Source organism: Python bivittatus, unplaced genomic scaffold, assembly GCF_059951505.1.
Source record: "Python bivittatus isolate LINGU-HERP-01145 unplaced genomic scaffold, Pbiv_v1 ctg000100_np1212, whole genome shotgun sequence".
Classification (NCBI taxonomy): domain Eukaryota; kingdom Metazoa; phylum Chordata; class Lepidosauria; order Squamata; family Pythonidae; genus Python; species Python bivittatus.
In genome coordinates, this window is record NW_028277038.1 from 2,848,138 (window position 1) to 2,867,217 (window position 19,080).

The window sequence follows — 19,080 nt, forward strand, 5'->3', positions numbered from 1 at the left end:
GGAGGGGCAGGTGGGGGGAGATCTATTCTGAAAAATATGCCTCTCATACCCCTTGGTGGCAATTTCCTTGCAAAGTCATGCTGGGAAAGAGAAGTCCCCATTTTCTTGCAGAAGAGAAGAGATTCCTTGTGCACCCGGCCAAAGACACGGCCTCTCTCCTCCCAGGTAAAACCCATAAACCTTCCAAGGGCAATTCTGATGCAGCCAAGAATAAAACCTCCCTCCGTTCCAGCTGCATCTGACGCCAGGCCAGAGGGGAAACAAAATGACCATTCAGGATAAAATGATCTCCAAGCCATGCCGTTATGGATCTGGATGGCTTTTAGTTTCTGTTTAGCTTTGTGGTTTGAACCGATGGGCATCTACTTGGCACGGAAATTGCGGCACCGTCTTTGCGTTATTGATTCACCCGCCTCTGCCTTTGATCCCTTTCGGGAATGGTTTCAAAGCCACCCCTTCAAGGCTTCTTAGCAACGGGGTGGGAACGAATCCAGAAATTCTTGCAACAGAGCTCCTTTGTAAGTCCCCTAAGGTTGGGTAACGTCTTGAGCCATTCCGTTTTCTAAGCATCGCACAATTCAACCCGCTGCACCAAGGGCCTCCCGAGGCCACAGCAGGTGTGCGAAGCCTCCAGGGACGCTGGAGATGGACTGCTCTGAATTGGGCTGCTGAATTTTGGTGGCCAAACCCCGTAAACCGAGGAATACCGGTCAGCCCTACCCACAGAACACCATTCTGTTTGCGGGGGGCCTCGGACCATGCATCCCCAAATAGGGAAGTGCAAATATGTCTCAAAGCAGGACGGTTTTGAATTTAAAATGTCCCTCACTCCCCTTTCCAAAAGTGGTTTCAAACACTTTGGCCCTCAAAACCCCTCTGTTTGGAGCAAAAAGACACTTCCAAAATGCTCTACGCAGCTTGGGCTGGGCCTGAAACAGCTCTCGCCTGCGCAAATCCAGGTGTTTTGTGCTCAAAACCGTGGTGGTGCTCGTGGTAGTCTGAATTCAAAGGGTTTTGCACAACCCCACCAGACACTAACTTTAAAAAGAGGCGTCCCAGCCACTGAACACCCCCAAGGAAGACGGGGATAGCCCCGTCTGGGGTTTCGAAAGGAAGCAACATTTCTTACCCACTGCTTACGAGCATGATTTCTCCTCTTGAAGTATAAAATCAGCTTCTTCCGCATTGCCTGATTTCTGCAAAGGAGATGAAAAGCACAGTTTGACCACGGGCAAACCAGATTTTCTCTGCACCCCGAATCGCCCGCTGCAATGAAAACAGTGCGCCGTCATGCCAGAAACCCTGGGCCTTTTCACGCACGCGTTGCAACGTTGCCCGGGTGTGCAAAAGGGCTGGCGCTCGCACAAGACCGCGTCATACTTTCGACAAAAGCATCGGCCGCTTCGGACGCCGAAGCGCAGCACCTTCAATAAAGTCGGGGCGGTGGTTTCCGTCTGGGGTCATCATGGTCACCGAGCACCCGTTCACAACACGTGCTCCTCAACATCTACAACCTTCTTTGGGCCCTACACGCTAACTCAGTGTTGTCCAAACTTGGCCACTTTAAGATGAGTGGACTTCAACTCCCAGAATTCCCCAGCCAGCATGGCTGGCTGGGGAATTCTGGGAGTTGAAGTCCACTCATCTTAAAGTGGCCAAGTTTGGACAACACTGCACTAACTCAACCGCTATGGGAAGAAGCTGCCGCAAAGTAAACCACAGCATGCAGATGCCGTTTGGGGCTCAGGAATTTAAACAGCTGCAGAAGCTTAAATCTGGCACAGGTTTGGCGTAACTGCACCACGTCACGGCAGTCACTCAATAAGGAACAAGGAAACACCAGCCTCAAGAGAAGACGCGGGGGCTTTTTGGAAACGCTAGCGTCGGAAGAGAAGCCCACGTAGCGTTTGGAGCCCAGGCGGGGAGCCGAACCGAGGGTCTGTGAAGTCCTTTCCTTCTTCCATTGAGTCGCAGAGGACTATTCTGAGAAAATTCGCGGCAGACGTAGATTAGTTTAACAGGCATTCCTGGCATTTGAGGGAAGACTTTCTGTGGAAGTGGGGCAGCGATATTTCAACACCCTTAGACATTTCTAAGGAAAATGAAGTAAGAGAATAGAAAGCCAAGAGCAACATTTGCAAGACAGATATTCCTAGAACGAGGATGGGAGAAGGGCCTTCTTTGCAACCATCTGCTTGGATCTTCCTTTCTCTAGTACTGTTTTAAATTTTGGATGTTTTATGTCTTTTAGATGTATTTATAGTTTTCATGTTTTTTGTAAGTCGCCCAGAGTCCCCTATTGTGGGGGAGATGGGCGGCGGAGAAATCCCATAAAATAAAATAAATAAAAATAAAATAAAATAAACCACATACAGCTGAAGGTAGGACCTCTTATTCCCACCCTGCTCAGCCCTGTGGATAAACAGACGACTCATGCAAGTAAGCCACGTTACAGATTGCCCTGGCTTTTCGAATTCCCAATAAACCAGCTTCACGGGGGAGCTTCTGGACCCCCAGCTTCTCCTGGGCCTTACAAACCCCTCTCTCATTAAACCTGAGTCTGCTCCAAAGTTTTGGGGGTCCCTGATAAACTCTGATTTGGTTCACAAAGCTCTTGGCTGTATTCACAGGACCAGTTTAGCCCGGCCAGTTCCAACCCTTGCAGCTTCATTCGCACCACACACAAAGCTTCTTTTGTTTTTTTCTCCATAGATTGCAGGGTGTAGTTTTTGGTTCAATATACTGCATGAAAATGCTGATTCGGGAACTAAGTCAAAGGGGATGCACACAAGCACAATATTACTACCGTTCCCCTTGGCAGGAGAGCAACATCTGTTTGTTATAGAAGAAACCAACCTGGTATTTTGGCCTCCTGGATTTAAAACATCTGCATAAAACAGGAGCAACAGCATCACAGCGTTCTCCTCTGCTCTTTTCCAAAGTAAATAAATAAAAAAAACAGCGTCTTGAATGGCCAGGCAAACTCTAGTGAGTTCTCAAAAGAAAAGGGGTCAAGCTAAATTCCATTTTGGCTGGAAAAAGGGCTCAGCTGTAAAAAAACAAAAAAACAAATTTGATTTCTAAGGTAGCAATCGGCAGGTGGTAGCCACTGCTTTTTTTCAGCAGAAAATAGCAGTTAATTAGAAACACAACCTGCCAACCTTACAAATAAAGGTAAAAGCAGACTGAAAACCTCTCCATTGTGCTGAGATGCGGAACAATAATGGGAAAAAAAGCTCACGGGGAAATTAATAGGCCGAATTACTAAGTGCTTTCAAAAGAGACCTGCTTCACAGTTGGTAAATTTTTTAAAAAATCCCTCCAACGGAGCTCAGAATTAAATCTGACCTGGTAGCTGAATTTCATTCCTATGTAAGCCAACTTCCATGTTTCTAGACCTTATGATGGGACCAAACCACCACCTCCTAAAGCTTAAACCCTTGGAAGATGCTTCTGGTGCACTTTCAAATCCACAACAACCAAGGATCGGTTATAAAGTCAGGAATTGGGAGTCACAAATCCACTTTCTGGAGATGTGGGCAACTGGGGGGGAAAAACCCTCATCTGAAAACAAAGAAAGGAACTGGGTGAATTTATGAGCCACAGAAAGCTTCTGGAAGCTGCCAAGGATCTCTTAAGCTCATTGAAAAGTCTTTAGAAGGAGGAAGAAACAAGGTGAAGTTCTAAATGTCTATGCGATCTTCAGAAGATGAACCCAGAAGGGGCCGGATTGCTCCCTCGGCCTTGGGAAAGTCAACAAAGAATTTTGGGAGGGACACTGGGTGCTGAGACCACCCCCTCCCCAATCTTCTGGTTGCTCTTCCTCCATCCCTCCCTTCTTTCCAATCTGGTAGCTCCCTCTGCAATCCGCTGGGAATGGCCCCTGAGAACTTCAAGCGTGTGCCAGCGTGCTTCGGCTGTTAGTCCTTGCAACTTGCAGTTAGTCTAAGACGCAGGAAACTGTAGAAAGGTTAAACCAGGCCAGGTCCTGGAGGCATCACACGTCTTGTTCCCGGGGAAGAGCTGAGGCAAGCACAGGTTGGCTGCTGCAGCTGAGAAAGAAGAGAACCCCCCCCCCCCCACACACACACACACAGAGGGAGGAAGGAGGCACGCCGTGTTTGCAAGCAGCCCTTGGGGACCATCAGGCCCAACTTCCTGGCAGCAAACATCTAATGGTGGATGCCAAGAGAAGGAAAATTAGAAGCTTAAAAGCCACCAGGTTGTATGTCAAAAATCTCACGTTCATGCACACGGAGGAATGCCTGCTTTCTGCCCGAACAAGTTTTTTTTTAAACAAAATAAAACAAAACCAGACACACACACACACACAGGGGCAGCCATCGAAAAACACTTCAATTTTTCCAGTTGGCACCATCGATAGAAACAGTATCAGCCCCTTTCCTCGGGGGACGCTGGCTGCACTCGCAGATCTCATCTGAGAACAGATTTTAGGTCCTCTCTTTAGAAGGCTCAGCCAGGATCACAAATTGTAGCTCAAATGGGACCAAAGTATACCAGAGGCCATACACATCCTTTACTCTTAGATGCAGATCCAGGGGATGATCTACGTTTGTATTTTCCCCACCCGGTGTGTGACTCCCCCAAGAGTGGGGGAATGGTTCTCGAATCATCTGCCCGTGTTTTCACTTGAAATGCAGACATGGCTGCCAAGACATGGATTTCATTTCCATGTATCTTTCAGGATCTGAACACCAAGTCAGCATTGGCTAGGGGCCGTAAACTTACTTCTGGACCTCCGGAGAGTTCACACAGCCTCTCCAGCGCAGCGGAAGACCTGAGCACAGAACCACTCCAAGGCCACACCCAACTTAACCAACCACAGTGTGTCTTCTCCAAACAAGATGGCTCAGTCTGGTGGTCCAGTTCATGCCTCCTGAATCACAAACCTCTCAGCCTCACAAACTTCCCAGCCTTCCCTAGTTGTGTTGTGTAGGGCAGATGGTTGCTAGGGGGTCTCAAAGAAACCTCTCTTTGTTGCTGCCTAAAAACCATTTGAATTTTTGCAACCCCGCCTTGGTCATTCCACTGATGACTCCCATGTGGGGCTCTCTGTTTCTCCTGCAGCAGGTTTGGAAAAGAGACTTCGCCAGGAAAAGCTAGGGGGACAAGAAGCTGGGCTGCCATCGACACCTCCAGAAAAGGAGGTTCTTCCCTTGGGCTACGGCATCTTCCCAACTATTTCCCTTCTTTTTTTAATTATTAAAGATTTTTTAAAAAATGAAGATAAAAACAAATATGACCTAAAAAAAGAAATTGAAGAGAAAGCTAAAAGTGCAAGAAAGGAAGAAAAGGTAAAAGAAAAATGGAAAAGAAAGAAAAAATATATAAAGAAGTAGCTTCCGATCTTCGTAGCAGTTATTACACAGTCATAAATGTACCTCTTGCTCTATGGTTATAACATCATTTTCTCCTTTCTATAATCTATCCTGTCTAATCATCAAAACCATAAATCATAAGTTCATTTTTTTCTGTTTCATGCAAAAAGTCCATAAGGGGTTTCCAGTCAGCAATAAACGTAGATATTGTCTTTTCTCTGGTCAAAGAAGTCAATTTGGCCATCTCAGTGAGTTCCATCATCTTCACCAACCATTCCTCTATTGCCGGTAGTGCCGAATCTTTCCATCTTACTTCCCAACTATTTCCAACCATCACTCCGCTGGCAGAGACAAAGACCCGAACCACAACAAAGAACTGGGCCACATAATAATTTATTCAACTTGTATTATGCAAACCCACCCAAAATTATTAAGCAAACGCTAGCTTAGTATGATGTGATCTACATTCCCAACCTAGGAGTGAACACCTAACAAAGATCTCCAGATGATTTTAAGTACCTTTGTGAACACACCAAATTCTCATCTTTTCCAGTTCTCCTTCCATCATATAAAAATGCAACTCTTCATCCCTTCCTGTATGCTTGCCCTCCCTCTCTGTTATCTCCAAAGGATGAATCACTTGAGGCACCTCATCACTTCAAGCCTCCAAAGATGTCACGCTTCCTTTCTCCCTTCACGGGAAGAGGAGAACCAAGGTAAGGCAAGCAAAAACATTTTCTTTCTTTCCACTGTGGCTTTAATGTCCTCCTTGGGTGGACCTTTGAAAGACAGGAGTAGTGAAGCACAGAGACGGGAGATTTTTCGCTGCTGGCTACTTACATTTTAATGTTTTCATGGTATTGCCTTGTGTCCGAAGGCTGGTTGTACAATGGCTGAAAGAGAAAAGAACATTTGAAGTGTGAAAGAGAGCAAGGACAAATCTTTCGAAATGGGGGCATGCTGGCGTTCAGAAGTTCTTGACTGCTTGGAAGCATCTAGGTTCTCCTTCCAACCAGGAGCGATGCCCCCAAAGATCCACTTTTTGTCAAACATCCAGCTAACACCACTGCCCTTCTGCCTCTCTCATTCATGTTTCTCCCCTCTGGATTCCCTTCTTATGTCCTACTTGACCTGTCAAGACCATTTTTCAAAAGGGAGAACCTACTCTAAAACAAATGATGGCAACAAAACACCACTGCAGATCACAGCAGACTGTTATTAATTTGACCGTGGAAGGAGAAATGACCTAGGAATGAGCGCCATCCAGCAGCAGACCAGGAGCTTCCTTCTCTGAAGATCCCAAAATCAACTCTAAGCTGAAAACAGAATCAAGTTGCCAAGCTGGGAGAACCTATTTTCAATCTTTTATGAAATACAACTGAGATCAAAGTGCAAGAACACATCTTTTCTATATTCCGTATCACTGAATCATAGAATTGTACAGTTGGAAAAGACCACAAAGGTCATCTCCTCCAACCTTCTGCAATCTTCAGGAAACCTAATTAAACCATCTTCCAGAGGTGGCTATCCCACCTCTTCTGAAAAGCCTCCAGAGATGGAGAAGCCACCACCTCACTAAGTAGATCTTTCCAGTGGTGGGCAGATCATCAAGAGGTTTTCTCTTATCTTTAAATGAAATCTAGGAATCTACAACTTACACCATTTCTGGTCCCAGTTTCTGTGGCTATGGAAAATAGTTTCTCTCCATCTTTCCTGGAGCCTCCCTTCATGTACAGGTAGTCCCTGGGTTAAGAACACCCGGTTTACAGACGACCCACATTTAAGAATGGAGCCTACTGTAGCAAAATTCAAGTTAAATACACAATGGTTCAAGTTCATAACACAATACTACTTATACAGTATTATACAATAATACTGTTCTGGCCTACATACAAATTTGACTTAAGGACAAATCTTGGGAAAGGAATTCGTTCTTCAACTGGGGACCACCTGCACCTGAAAATGGCTATCACGTTTCCTATAAGTCTGCTTTTCTTCAGACTGAATATCCCAAGTTCCTGTCCAGCCAAGTTGGCTTTTCTCCTATGACCGTAAGACAAATTTCCATAGCCTCCTTACCCATTACTAACATTTCAACTGATTAATCATTCATTACAGTTATGACTCCTTGGGTTCTTTCCAGATGAGTCACACAGCCAAGGCTTTCAAAGCTGAACATAACTCATGAGCTGGGAAGCTTCACAATAGCTTTGGTTTTACAGGGTCAGCATGATCATCTCTCCCAGCCGACTGTTCAAGTAAGGACAAGCAAAAGATGAGGAAGTCTCTCTCCACACAGAGATACTTCTGCCAGACTGCATCACTTCAGTCAGTGTTTCTAAACCTTGGCAATTTGAAGATAAGTGGACTTCAACTCTCAGAATTCCCCTGGGGAATGGCTGGCTGGGGAATTCTGGGAGTTGAAGTCCACATGCCTTCAAGTTGCCAAGGTTGAGAAACACTGACTTAGGTCAACCATTCCATACTGAGTAATACAACTCAATCCCTGGTAGGAGGCCAGCAAGGTAGGGGGAAGGATTTGAATGCTATCTTTTTCCCATGCCATATTTTTTATCCTAAGGGAGCTTTTTAGGAAACTGAAGAGAGAGATTTGAATAATAGGAAACTGCATCTCGCTGTTGCCAGAAATTCTCCTTAGAAAAGGCCGTATCTACCCTATCAGCTTCAACTGTTATGAAAAGTGGGTCACAGCCACCTGAGCACATTTCTGAAGACTACATCCCCATTCATGAAGACTCAAAGGTCTTATCCCTTTGTGGATGAGACCACTTACATGGAATTAAAATTAAATATTATGAACAGATTGCTGTTCACTGGGTGCAACACCTGGAACAACAAAGAAGATGATCAGAGGCTACCAGCAACCACGGGACTCTGAATGAAGACCTTTGGCATGGAAGGTCATCACGAGAAGAACAAGTTCTCAGATTCAACCCCAGGCAACCAAAAGGTCTCTCAGAAGAGATCTTGATGATCTGTTTGCTGATCTGAGGTGAAAGCTTTCCCCACCCAGTATGCTGTAGGTATGATGACATGTGGATGGGGGTGGGACGATGGGAGTTGTAATCCAATATATTGGGTGGATATGAAGTGACGGTAGATAATTGTGCAGCAAATAAATGAAGTCATGGCCGCCTTCTCGGCCACAGTTGTCTGCCAAGAGTTTCCCCTAGTCTTATTTTTTCCTCGCACTACACTTGGTCACCCTAGCACTTACCCAACCGGAAGTGTCATATGGAAATTAATCACAGCTGCCACTGCTAGTGAACTTCTCCATGTGCAGAAACTTCTTGAAAAATAACAAACAAAAGCTATCTAGGCCTTGCTCTCAAAATGGATCTCGATTTTTTTCTTGATTTCCAACAAGGTTTTGGAAAACAGGGTGGCTTGGAAACCCTTCTGTTCTACCGTCACTTCTCGATGTCATCTTAAGGACCCCGGATTGTCAACACACTCATTCAACATCTGCACATTAGATGGACCCAACAGTGACCAACCATGTGCATGAACTGGAAGTTTTTTTCACTTTGAGAAGAGACTCTGCTCTTCATGCAAGCTTTCTGACCAGGACTAGTTGTCGTCGTAGCAGCTTTAAATCATTTCTAACTGTTTATATTTTATTTTAGAGCCCTGAGCAGCCCAGGGGCAGAAACGCAAGAGATAAAGTAAATAAATAATATAAAAGAGCAAGGCTCTTGTTCCCGAGGCAGAAGACGCCAGGTTTAGCTTCTCACATCTCAAATTCAATGGCCCTAGATCCGATTTGCCAACCTAATGGTTAATTAAAGTGGTTTAACCCCCCACTTTTTAACATGGCAGTTTTTATTTACAGATAAAAATATCTGCTTCATTGCCTAATAGTAGAGCCGGCCCACCCAACCCAAAGTCTTACTTCCAAGGCAAGGCCAGCTCTACCATTAGGAAAAGAAACTGCCTAGGAATGGAGAGATTCTTCTCAAGCCCTGATCATTTTCCTTCCTAAACTAACTAGGTCTGCCAACCCCAGTCTCTCCTCCACCTCTTAAACTAGCTTGATACTTATGGGGGCAATGGAGAACACCGCCCTGCTGTCACTGCAGATGGAAGTCCACAGCTCATCTTGTTTGCTTCTGGAGAAAGGGGGCACCATCCTGGCTTAACACACCTGGCCAACCCTGCTCTGGAGTAGCTCTTAAGCTGGGTTTGAAAGCAAACGCTCTCTGCTCGCGCCTACTTCCCAGCAAACCACAGACCGTGAGATTCCTTATACTGGTTGTCTAACAGTCAAATCCAAGGTGGACAGGCCCAACGCCTTGGCCAATGCAACGGGAGGCCGCTCAGATGACCCTGGCGCCTTGCTCCACAAACGTACATGCCATGCACCCTAAGAGGACTGAAGGACGCCCTCCAGGCTGAAATGCCCACGGGCCTTTTGCGGGCACTCACCCACCTGGCAACTTCACCGCTCTCCCAGCTGCAACCAGGCAGGGAGGTTGCCAAACCATCATTTATTTTAAAGTGGAAAGAGCCTCGGGCCAGCCTTGAAAAACAAGGGCTCTTATCGTTCTACTTTGCCCCAATTTGCCATTCAAACCAGGAAGGGCAAACCAACAGATGCCCGGCAGGGTCGGCACACTGCTTTTCCAAAGAAAGGTGTTCTTAGGTGACCCCGGGAACTGTACCGTCAGCTCGGCTTCCTGCTTTGGCTGCCAGCCAGCAAGACGATGAGCCAACGCTTGGGGGGGGGGGCTTCCTTGTTGCTGCCCTCTGTCCCAGTTTGCAACCGCTCTCTTCCCAAACTAAGGCTAGCCGATAAGGGGGGACACTCTGAATGCCAACCCAGGCAAACCCTCTTCACTCCCGGGGGGGGGAGAAACGGAGGACCAAACGTGGACTCCACTTACCAGCTCCACCTGGGGCCCCAATCCTTCCAGTATTCTGTGAGCGGCTTCTGCCTTTTTCTGCAAAAGAAGGGAGGCGGGGGGGCCAGCGGGCACAGGAGGGAATTGGGGGGGTGGAGGGGGCAGGGGGGCGGGGAGAAAGAAACACACAGAAAATGAGGATTCCCAACTGCAGGAGAAGCTGCTCGTGGGCTTCCCCTCCCAGCCGCCAGAATCCCGGCTCCAATTTCTCCTTGCGGAGATGACAAATTAAAGCACACTTCCTTCTCCGCCCTTCCCCAGGGCAGGAGAAAAGTTAGCAGCGCAGAGAGACGGGGAGGGAGGAGGAAAGGACGCGCGCGCATGCACTCCGAAGCCTTCCCCCACCACACACCGCCTCTGGCTGAGACGCCAGCTGGAACGGCTGCCGAGCGAGAAAGCCTTTAAAAAAAAAAAAAAATGATCAGAACCACCCGCTGCGGGCATCCAAGGGCGAGGGGAAATAGGAAGGGTTGGACGTCCCTGTGGCTGCCGACGGGTCTTCTGCGCCCAGCGCTCATGCACCGAGGTCTTTTTTGGTGCCATGAATAAAAGCTTTTTCGCTTTCTTCCCGGGGATGGCTCGGGAGGGTGGAGAAGAGGGTCAGAAGAAGGGGGAAAGGCGGTTGTCAAGAGGTCCTTCCTTTGCACACGTGCCGGTGCCATCCACCCCACGGCTCTGGGTCCGTCTCCGAATCTTCCCTTCCCACCACCCTGCTTCGCCCACCTCCTGCCCGTCCCGGGAGAGACCACTTCGGGCTCCTAAGAAAGGTCCATGAACATCAAAAATGCCCCCCCGCCGAAGACCCCACTCAGAACAGGGCAAGGGAAGTCAGAGGGATAAACGCGAAGATGACTTTTGCTTGAAAAGTGGGAGATTTCTCCCATGGGTCCCGCGACAAGCCTACTTATTCATTTATTACTTCCATTTACAGAGCCGTCCCGCACTGCTTCGTGACTCTGGGCCACTAACCACGTTAAAAGAACATATAAAAAACTTTTTTTAAAAAAACCTTCTATTTGAGTACTGACATCTGCAGGACAGATCTGCTCTGGGGTCAGAGGGTCATCTCTTTGGCCCAGAAGAGAAGGCCTGGTCTTTGCTCCCACTCCTTGGGATCTACACGTGGTCTCCACTCTTTCTTCTTCTAAAAGAGCAGCCAAGTGTTGAACAAGTCATCCATGGTTATGTAGCTTTTGATTATATCACTTTCCCCCCCCCCCCATTTTGCATCTGACTGAAAGTTAGCTTTTGGGGCACTCAGATCAAGTCCAAGGTGATGATCTCAATGTTTCTCAACCTTGGCAACTTTTTAAGTTTTGTGGACTTCAACTCCCAGAATTCTCCAGCCAGCCATGCTGGCTGGGGAATTCTGGGAGTTGAAGTCCACGCGTATTAGAGTGGCCAAGGTTGAGAAACACCAAAAATCATACACTTGTGTCCAACAGCCTGGCTCGTTTGAAGACAGAAGGAACAGAGAGTAACCATCGGATGCCAGCAATGTCATTCAATGGGAAAACAAGGAGTCGCCTTCTCCTAGACCACAGGCCACATGCCGGGTTGCATTTCACCAGGGAGGCCCCAGGGAAAAGCAGTTCGTAGAATCATTGAGTTGGAGGGGACCTAAAAAGTCATCCAGCCCAACCCCCTGCACACGGCAGGATTCACTACACCAGGATTACTAACCTTGCTAAGAAATTAGAATGGGTTTTTCAGACACTTGCCTGCCTCTGTGCCACTCAAGCTATTTCAGGTTGCTCAAGGAAAAGGGGTGGATGGGGGTTTATACCCTGCCTCCCTTGCGCACTTAGAAAGATGTATTAATCGAGGTCAGGAATTGGAAGAGGGGACCACACAGAACCGGGAAAGTCATTTTGGCCTGGAAGGACAGGACCTGCCTTAATGGGTAGAAACCGAGGGGCCCAAATCCAATTCAAAGCCTGTCCAGACCAACAGCTGCATCTCAACGCAGCCTCTGAAAATCAAAGGACTGTTTTCCTGCAGCTGGAAACCCAGAAAAAGCCTCTTCTGTTTTCAAGGACTGCCGATGGGGTTCGGCGAAGGGGTCTACAGCCCAAATGCTGCAATGTCTACCAAAATGAAGGGCAAATCCAGTTTTGTTCTTGCAAACATTCGGGTGAACCTGGGGCTTTTTGCTTTGCAGGTGAGAAGATCAAAAGCTGAGGTTTTATTTGCAGACAACTGTACCTCCTTTTCCGGGGGTTCACTGAACCATACACAGAAGGATGCTGTGGATTCCATGAAACCATGATGGCTAATCCGGTAAATATTCTGGTAATTTCATGGCTTGGTAGATGGTAGCCTGTAGCCAACTTGACTGCTGGGGAAAGCCAAGCTGGGTCAGAGCTGCTCAGATGGGACACGAAGAAGAAAACTCCAAGGCTGGGAAGTCCAAAAAATAACTTCTATCCTGCTGCAAAGAGGACCACACCACCCTTCCTCCAAGGAACTGAGTACACCTTGAATGCCACTCTTCAGCTTCAGGACCATCACCGAGAAGACGTGGTGGAGAACACTGGAGCACAGTGGACAACCTGGAGGACCCACCGAAGGTGATGCAGAATCCCCTTCCTTAGAAAATGGGGACATCCTTTTCAAGGGCACCTGAAATACCCAGGATATTTCAAAATATCTCCACAATATCCAGCTGAGAACCAGAAGGGGGCTGCCCAAGATCCCCCAAAATACGTGAACCAGAAGAGTGGCTTGCATGCTCCTCAACACGGCACCTTGTCTCACGCGTGTGCAAAAAAGGCATTCCTACAACAAGGAATGTAGGGGAAAAAAGGCTTTGCTCTGCAAGGGTGTTGTACCACCAGCCGCAGATGACTGGAGGGCTGCGGGGAGAGGAATTTGGAGAATGAAAACGATGCATTCCACAAGGATCCACAAGGAACCCGCCTGCTGCTTCTAGAAGGAGCCACACGAGGGGTCAACCCCGAGTGGAAGCCATCCACGTGGACGTGCTTTTGCCCCCTGCTTCTGGATGCACGAAGACTGCACGGTGGCTTAACAGCCAGGAAGGGAAACCACATTACAGTCACTCTGCAGTACCAACCTCACAGTTGGCAGCCTGGAATTACGGCGGCAAAGACGCTGCAAAAAATGAACGTTCGGCCCCACTTTGACCTGGATGACCCACCCCTTGACGCAGCCATGCAGAGCCCCAAAGGAGCAGCTTTTTCTGGGGGATATTTACACAACCAGAGAACCACCCAGTGGCTGGCTCTCGCATTACCAGCCGGGCTGCCTCTCTGACGCAAAAGCCGGGTGAGAAAAAGAAAGCGAGAAGGGGAAGGTTTTTGCCAGCAGCCCACAGCTGTGTGGGAGCCAACCACGGGGCGTAAGAGGGCATCTAGCCTGAAGAGCCACAATGACCCAGGACAGTCCTGCCTCGCTGGAAGAGGGTGGCCCAGGAGCATTTGCTCCAGCTGTCCTGGGCAAAGCTCTCCCACATGCCCGCCGATGGGACCCAGAAGGGTCCAACGCTCTCAAGGCGAAGCAGCCAGTCTGCTCTCCCAAGGGTTGCCAAAAATCAAGCCAGATTTTTAAGGCATCTTGTCAGAGGGTCAGGAGCTGGACAGCCCGAAGGCGGATTTGATCCCCGGGGTGCCCGCTGGAATGTCCCCTCCAATCTGCAGGAATTCCTCCCGTTTGGGGGCAGCCTCGTTTTCAGAAAAATTGATGAGTTGCACTGGCTCTGCTTGGGGCAGGGTCGTCTCCCGGTGACCCATCCTGGGAACGGCGGTCCCTCGAAAAGCGAGACGGTTCAACGACTGAAACGCTGGGACTCGAAACAGCCTCCCTGCTGGGTGCCCCTCCAGAAATCCATCCACCCACCCAACCCCGCTTCGCTTCGATGAAGGGGTCACCGCCAGGCCCTTCCGCCGTGTCCCGAGACTGCAGCGCGTGAAAGCACGCATTTCTGCTGCGGTTCATTTTGTCCGCAAAGGCCAGGGCTGGAATGTAAACAGGCCACCCCTTTGCCATTGAAGCAAATATTTTTAGCCTACGGTAATATGAAGGACAACTAGTTTGCACCAGTCCCAGCAGTCCCAAAGCAGTCGTCCACAACTGGGGGCCATATCCAGCCTCTTGGCTTGGATTCCTGACAGCTCCCCCCCCAAGATTATTCACCTCTTTGGAGTCCTCTGGAAGAAGGGGGAAACGCACACCTAAATCCTCCCCAACATAACAGTCAAAAAGGTCCGTTTAAGGTGGGGGAAGAAACAAACGACATTTGGAATTGAAATGACTCGATAGCAAACTTGTTATGTACACCAGTCAACGAGGGGTTAGCAAGAATTAAACAACTTCTCCTCCTCCTCCTCCTCCTCCTCCCTATCCCTTTAGCAGCTCAAGGCTATACACGAAACCCTCCCTCTGCAACCTGAAGGCTATATTTTTTAACCCCCTGGGCAGAAATGCAGGCTAGAAGGCAAATCGTAATCATAATTGCGACAACAACCCCACAAGGGAGGCCGGGCTGGGACGTAGGACCTGATCTGGCATCCTTCATCCCGTTTTCCGCTCTGAACGTCCCTGTTTAGCATCCTCCCCTCTCCATCCCTCCTGCCCCGATCCACGGCCGAGAACCCTTTGCCCGAGGAAGAAAAAAGGGAGTAGCGTGATCCACTCTGCGGATCCGGTTTCTGAAAAGAAGAGGTTGCTGCAGTTCAGCTAGATCAGCTAATGCCTATCGGAGGAGGAAATGGGTTTCCTCCGAAAAACCACCGTCACAATTCTTGTGCAAAGAGATGAGAAAACAGGTTTCGTTTCCTCTCCAGCCTGCATCTACAAGCAGCTGTACTGAAAGTTCCTCCTTGGCTTTTCAAGAGGTGAGTCTCCATTTCGGCCATAAAAGGCCATCCGTTGAAGGGGGGCTCCAAAACCCAAAAGAAAACCTTTCTTTGCTCTTCTTCCTCCTCTTCTTCCGTCCTGCGTCGACTATAACCGTGTTTGAAATGTCTGCTTGATCCAAGCCACCAATTTCAGAAAAGCTTCTTCTTTTCTTTTTCTCACGCTTTCCTCTGAACAGACCAGCTCTTGAATTTTCGCTCTCAGCTGGGATTTCCATCATTAGTAGGGTGTTTTTAAAGCTCCGTCTTTTTAGCTTTCTTCACGTTTAGCTTTTTGTTCCTTTCAGGCCAACGGCTTCCAGTTTTGCCTTTCCACCCAGGCCTGCGTGGTGGACTTGTAAAAAAGCTAGAAAATTCTGGGTACAAATACCTACAGTGATTCAAGGAATTTCAAAGACGATACAGCTGAAGCCAGAACTTTTCTTGTTGGGAGTTATGAAAAGTCAACTGGAAAAGAGTTGGGGGAGATTATTTTCGTACATGGCAGCTGCAGCGAGATTATTGTATGCACAAAGATGGGAAGATTCTGAAACATCCATGACGGAGGAAGGGTTGGTGAAGGCGACAGAACTTGCAGAAATGACAAAATTGACTTGTTTGATTAGGGAGAAGACAGCATTTATTAGTGACTGGAAATCCTTTACGGACTTTTTGCTGGAAACTGAAAAGAATGGTGATTTATGGATTTGATGATTAGGAAGAGAAAAGTATGGGAAGAAAAGAGTTATAATGTGGTCACATTATAGAGGGAGGACAGACGATAAATTTATTTGTCACTGCTGTAAAGAAGGCCAGAAGCCGATCCTTTATATATTTTCTTTTTTCTTTCTTTCCTCTATTTTCCCTCTCTCTCTCTCTCTCTCTCTCTCCCTCCCTCCCTCCCTCCTTCCTTCCTTCCTTCCTTCCTTCCTTCCTTCCTTCCTTCCTTCCTCTCTCTCTCTCTCTCTTTCCCTTCCCTTCCCTTCCCTTCCCTTCCCTTCCCTTCCCATTTGCTTTTACTATTGCATAAAGTCTCTTAATAAAAATTCTGGAAAAAAAATGGTCCCAGGCCAACCTTGCCCTGCGGTCTGTCTAGTTTGAGGATGTTTCCACAAATTATCAGCCTGGATTGAGTGCAAGTTATCCTTGGCAGTCTCTAGCCAGACTGTGGCAGACCTGAGACTTTTCATACCTAAACCCTCTCCTGTCTCCTCCAAGCCGCAGCCTCTCCAACCCATTGCTCCCCTGACTGGTACACTGCCTCCAAAGCTGGAGGTTCTATTTACCTATCCTGGATCCTAGTCGATGACAGATGAACTCTCGCTGCACGGGCAAAAAAGGGGCATGACTATCTGCATGATTCTGTCAGATTTATTGGCCGCCTGATGCAAACTGTACTCTGCTGCAATTAATTTCTTTTTTTAAAAATGGGGCGGGGGGGGAAGTGCTCAACTTTCCATTTCTCAGCCTGCAGCTGTGTATTTATAGACCGTCAGCAATGTCCTTTCGGAGGTACAAGCACCGAGACAGAAAACAAATTAAAATTCAGCCTTATTGATTGCTATAGATACTGTCCCAAGAGCCCAACAGCCACGGCGGCCTCTTTTCTCTGGCTGAGCTGCATCATACTTTTCCTTCATTTAAAAAAAAAAAAAAGGAAAGGAGCAGGTTCTCTGCCCCCCCCACCCCGTTCTCCCCCAGCCCTGCTCCCTTCATCTGAAAACCAAGGGGCAGAGAAGGGATGACTCTGTGTATCCCCAAACGGGGACCCTGCTCTTTAATAGCTTGCTTCATCCCAGCCCTTTGCTTTTTCTTGACACAGCAGAAGTGCAGAAAGGGGGGGGGGGGGAAAAAGACGTTGCAGTGGCTGTCCTTGCATGAACTCGACAGCAAGCGAGAGAGAGTGTGCGCGAGCACCGGAGAGGAAAAACTGGGAGGGAGAGTGCGAAGGGGGGAAGCGATGAGGTCAACTCTCAGAAAGGAAGCTGACAGGCGTTTGCTCCGAGGCAAGCCCGCATCAGAGGAGCAACTGCAGCGCTCGGGGACAGATGAAAAATAACCTGCTGGCGAGAAGGCGAGATTCGCTTGGCAACGCCCCGCCGAACTCAGGAAGGCGAGCGCCACGTTTGACCCGGTTCGATCAGCAGCGTTTCCAAGGGGACGAGGGTTTGTAAACCCTGCAGAGCTGCTGTTCGTCAGAAGAGCAAACCCCACGCCGGGTGGAGTGTGAGGGCCATATTCACACAATCCCGGCTGACCCACTTAACTCTGCCCCTGGGGAAGGGACCTAGATCCGTGCCCTATCGGCACATGGGCTACCCCAGCCCAGTCAACCAGGGATTGGCCATTTTTAAGTCCCCCTGCTGCCCCCAAGGTGGTGGGGGGCTCTCGCAGCCCCTCTGTCACAGGAACCAAGCAACATTTTTAAAGCATCTATAATACCCCAGTTAGAGTCAGGGGAAGAGATCTTTTTTTTTTCTGTCTTCCTTTCTAGCCTTTCAGCACCCCACTGTTTGGGGGGTGAAAACTCCAACAGTGAGAAGGAAGGCGCCCCAGGCGTTTGTGGCTCTCTCAAAGGAAGGACATTTGGTCCCTAAGAAATGGTTTCCACAGACAAGGGAAGTTATTTAAGCCCACCCCCCACCCCGCATCGCCACAGCTATTTGGGATGAAAATTTGCCCTCTCCGGTCATCACAGAATTCACACCCCAGCTCCCCTCTGACCGGCCCGTCAAGCACATGGTGCAAAGGAAGCCAATGTTTTGATGGAACCGATTTAGCCAAGATAGCTAAACCAAACTCCGGACCAAAATACCGCTGATAGAAAAGCAGAAGCTGGCTTATTAATAGCCCAGCAGCCTGAGAAGTAGCTGGCTAGGATTTCCCAGAGAGGAAAGGAGCCCACTGTCCCTCCAGCTTTAACTAGGAACAAGGCACCGGTTTCAAAACTGTAAACCCGGCTGAAAAGAGGATTTGCGAGAGGAGCTCACCCGATTCTCATCGTAGATGATCTGGACCAGGCTGCGGTGCTTCGACTCCAGCGGCGGGGGAGAGATCGACTTCTCGGGCTCCAGGGGCTTGGCTGCTTCTTCCTCCAGCTGTTGCTGTAGAATAAGGAGAGAAATGGAAAGGAAGAGGGGCACTCTTTGGAAGACCCGCTCAGAGAGACAACTCCTCCCTGGACTGCCCGAGTTACCTACGGATTGCCATTTATGCGGATCACAGCATGTAAAAAAGTTCTAATGCAACCACTGACTGCAAAGGGTTGGAACAGTGTTTCTCAACCCTGGCAATTTTAAGATGAGTGGACTTCAACTCCCATAATTCCCCAGCCACCATATATTAGTGTCTCTCAACCTTGGCAACTTTAAGCATTCCCCAGCCAGACAACTCAACTCCTGGTGATTTTATGGATACACCCCTATCATCCTCTTGGCAACAGCTTGGAACCGATTTGCCCTTGCCTCCTTCCTGAATATATTTCACTTTCTCATTCCAGCCTACAACACTGGATTTCCTAGTGGTCTCCCATCCAAGGACTAATTAGATCTGGCTGTACTTAGCTGTTTGCAGTTAGCCAAGGTTGGCTAAGGGCTACTGTTTCTCTGGGCCCTTAGAAAAACCTCTCGTCTTCCTAAAAAGTGGAAATTAAGGAGTTTTGCCGATCTGATTGAATTGACGAGCCTTGGTGGTGGTTGCAGAAATGTAAAGAAAATTGGTTGGTGAGGTCAGAGAACAATGGATTTTATTATAGAGGTCCACCAGAAGGGAGGGAGGGAGGGAGGGAGGGAGGGAGGGCGGAAGGAAGGAAGGAAGGAAGGAAGGAAGGAAGGAAGGAAGGAAGGAGAAGGAGAAAGAAGAGAAGGAGAGGAAGAAAGGAAGGGAGGAAAATAAACAAGTGCAGAATGTGAATCCAGCCAAATCCAGCTTATTCAACTAACCATGATTAAATAAACCACCGCC

At 48.4% G+C, this 19,080-nt stretch overlaps 1 protein-coding gene across 15 annotated transcripts in view; it reads right to left on the minus strand.

The window, feature by feature from the left end:
* The window catches only part of NCOR2 (nuclear receptor corepressor 2), a 154,381-nt gene that overhangs the window by 88,227 nt on the left and 47,074 nt on the right, over positions 1-19,080 (minus strand). For all 15 annotated transcript variants that reach the window (XM_088135275.1, XM_088135283.1, XM_088135272.1 and 12 more), the window contains exons 6-9: positions 18,108-18,221; positions 10,244-10,300; positions 6,180-6,232; positions 1,130-1,196 (exon numbers count right to left, since the gene is read on the minus strand). In XM_088135275.1, coding sequence (XP_087991401.1) covers positions 1,130-1,196; positions 6,180-6,232; positions 10,244-10,300; positions 18,108-18,221 — 291 coding nt within the window. The remainder of the gene's footprint in view (positions 1-1,129; positions 1,197-6,179; positions 6,233-10,243; positions 10,301-18,107; positions 18,222-19,080) is intronic.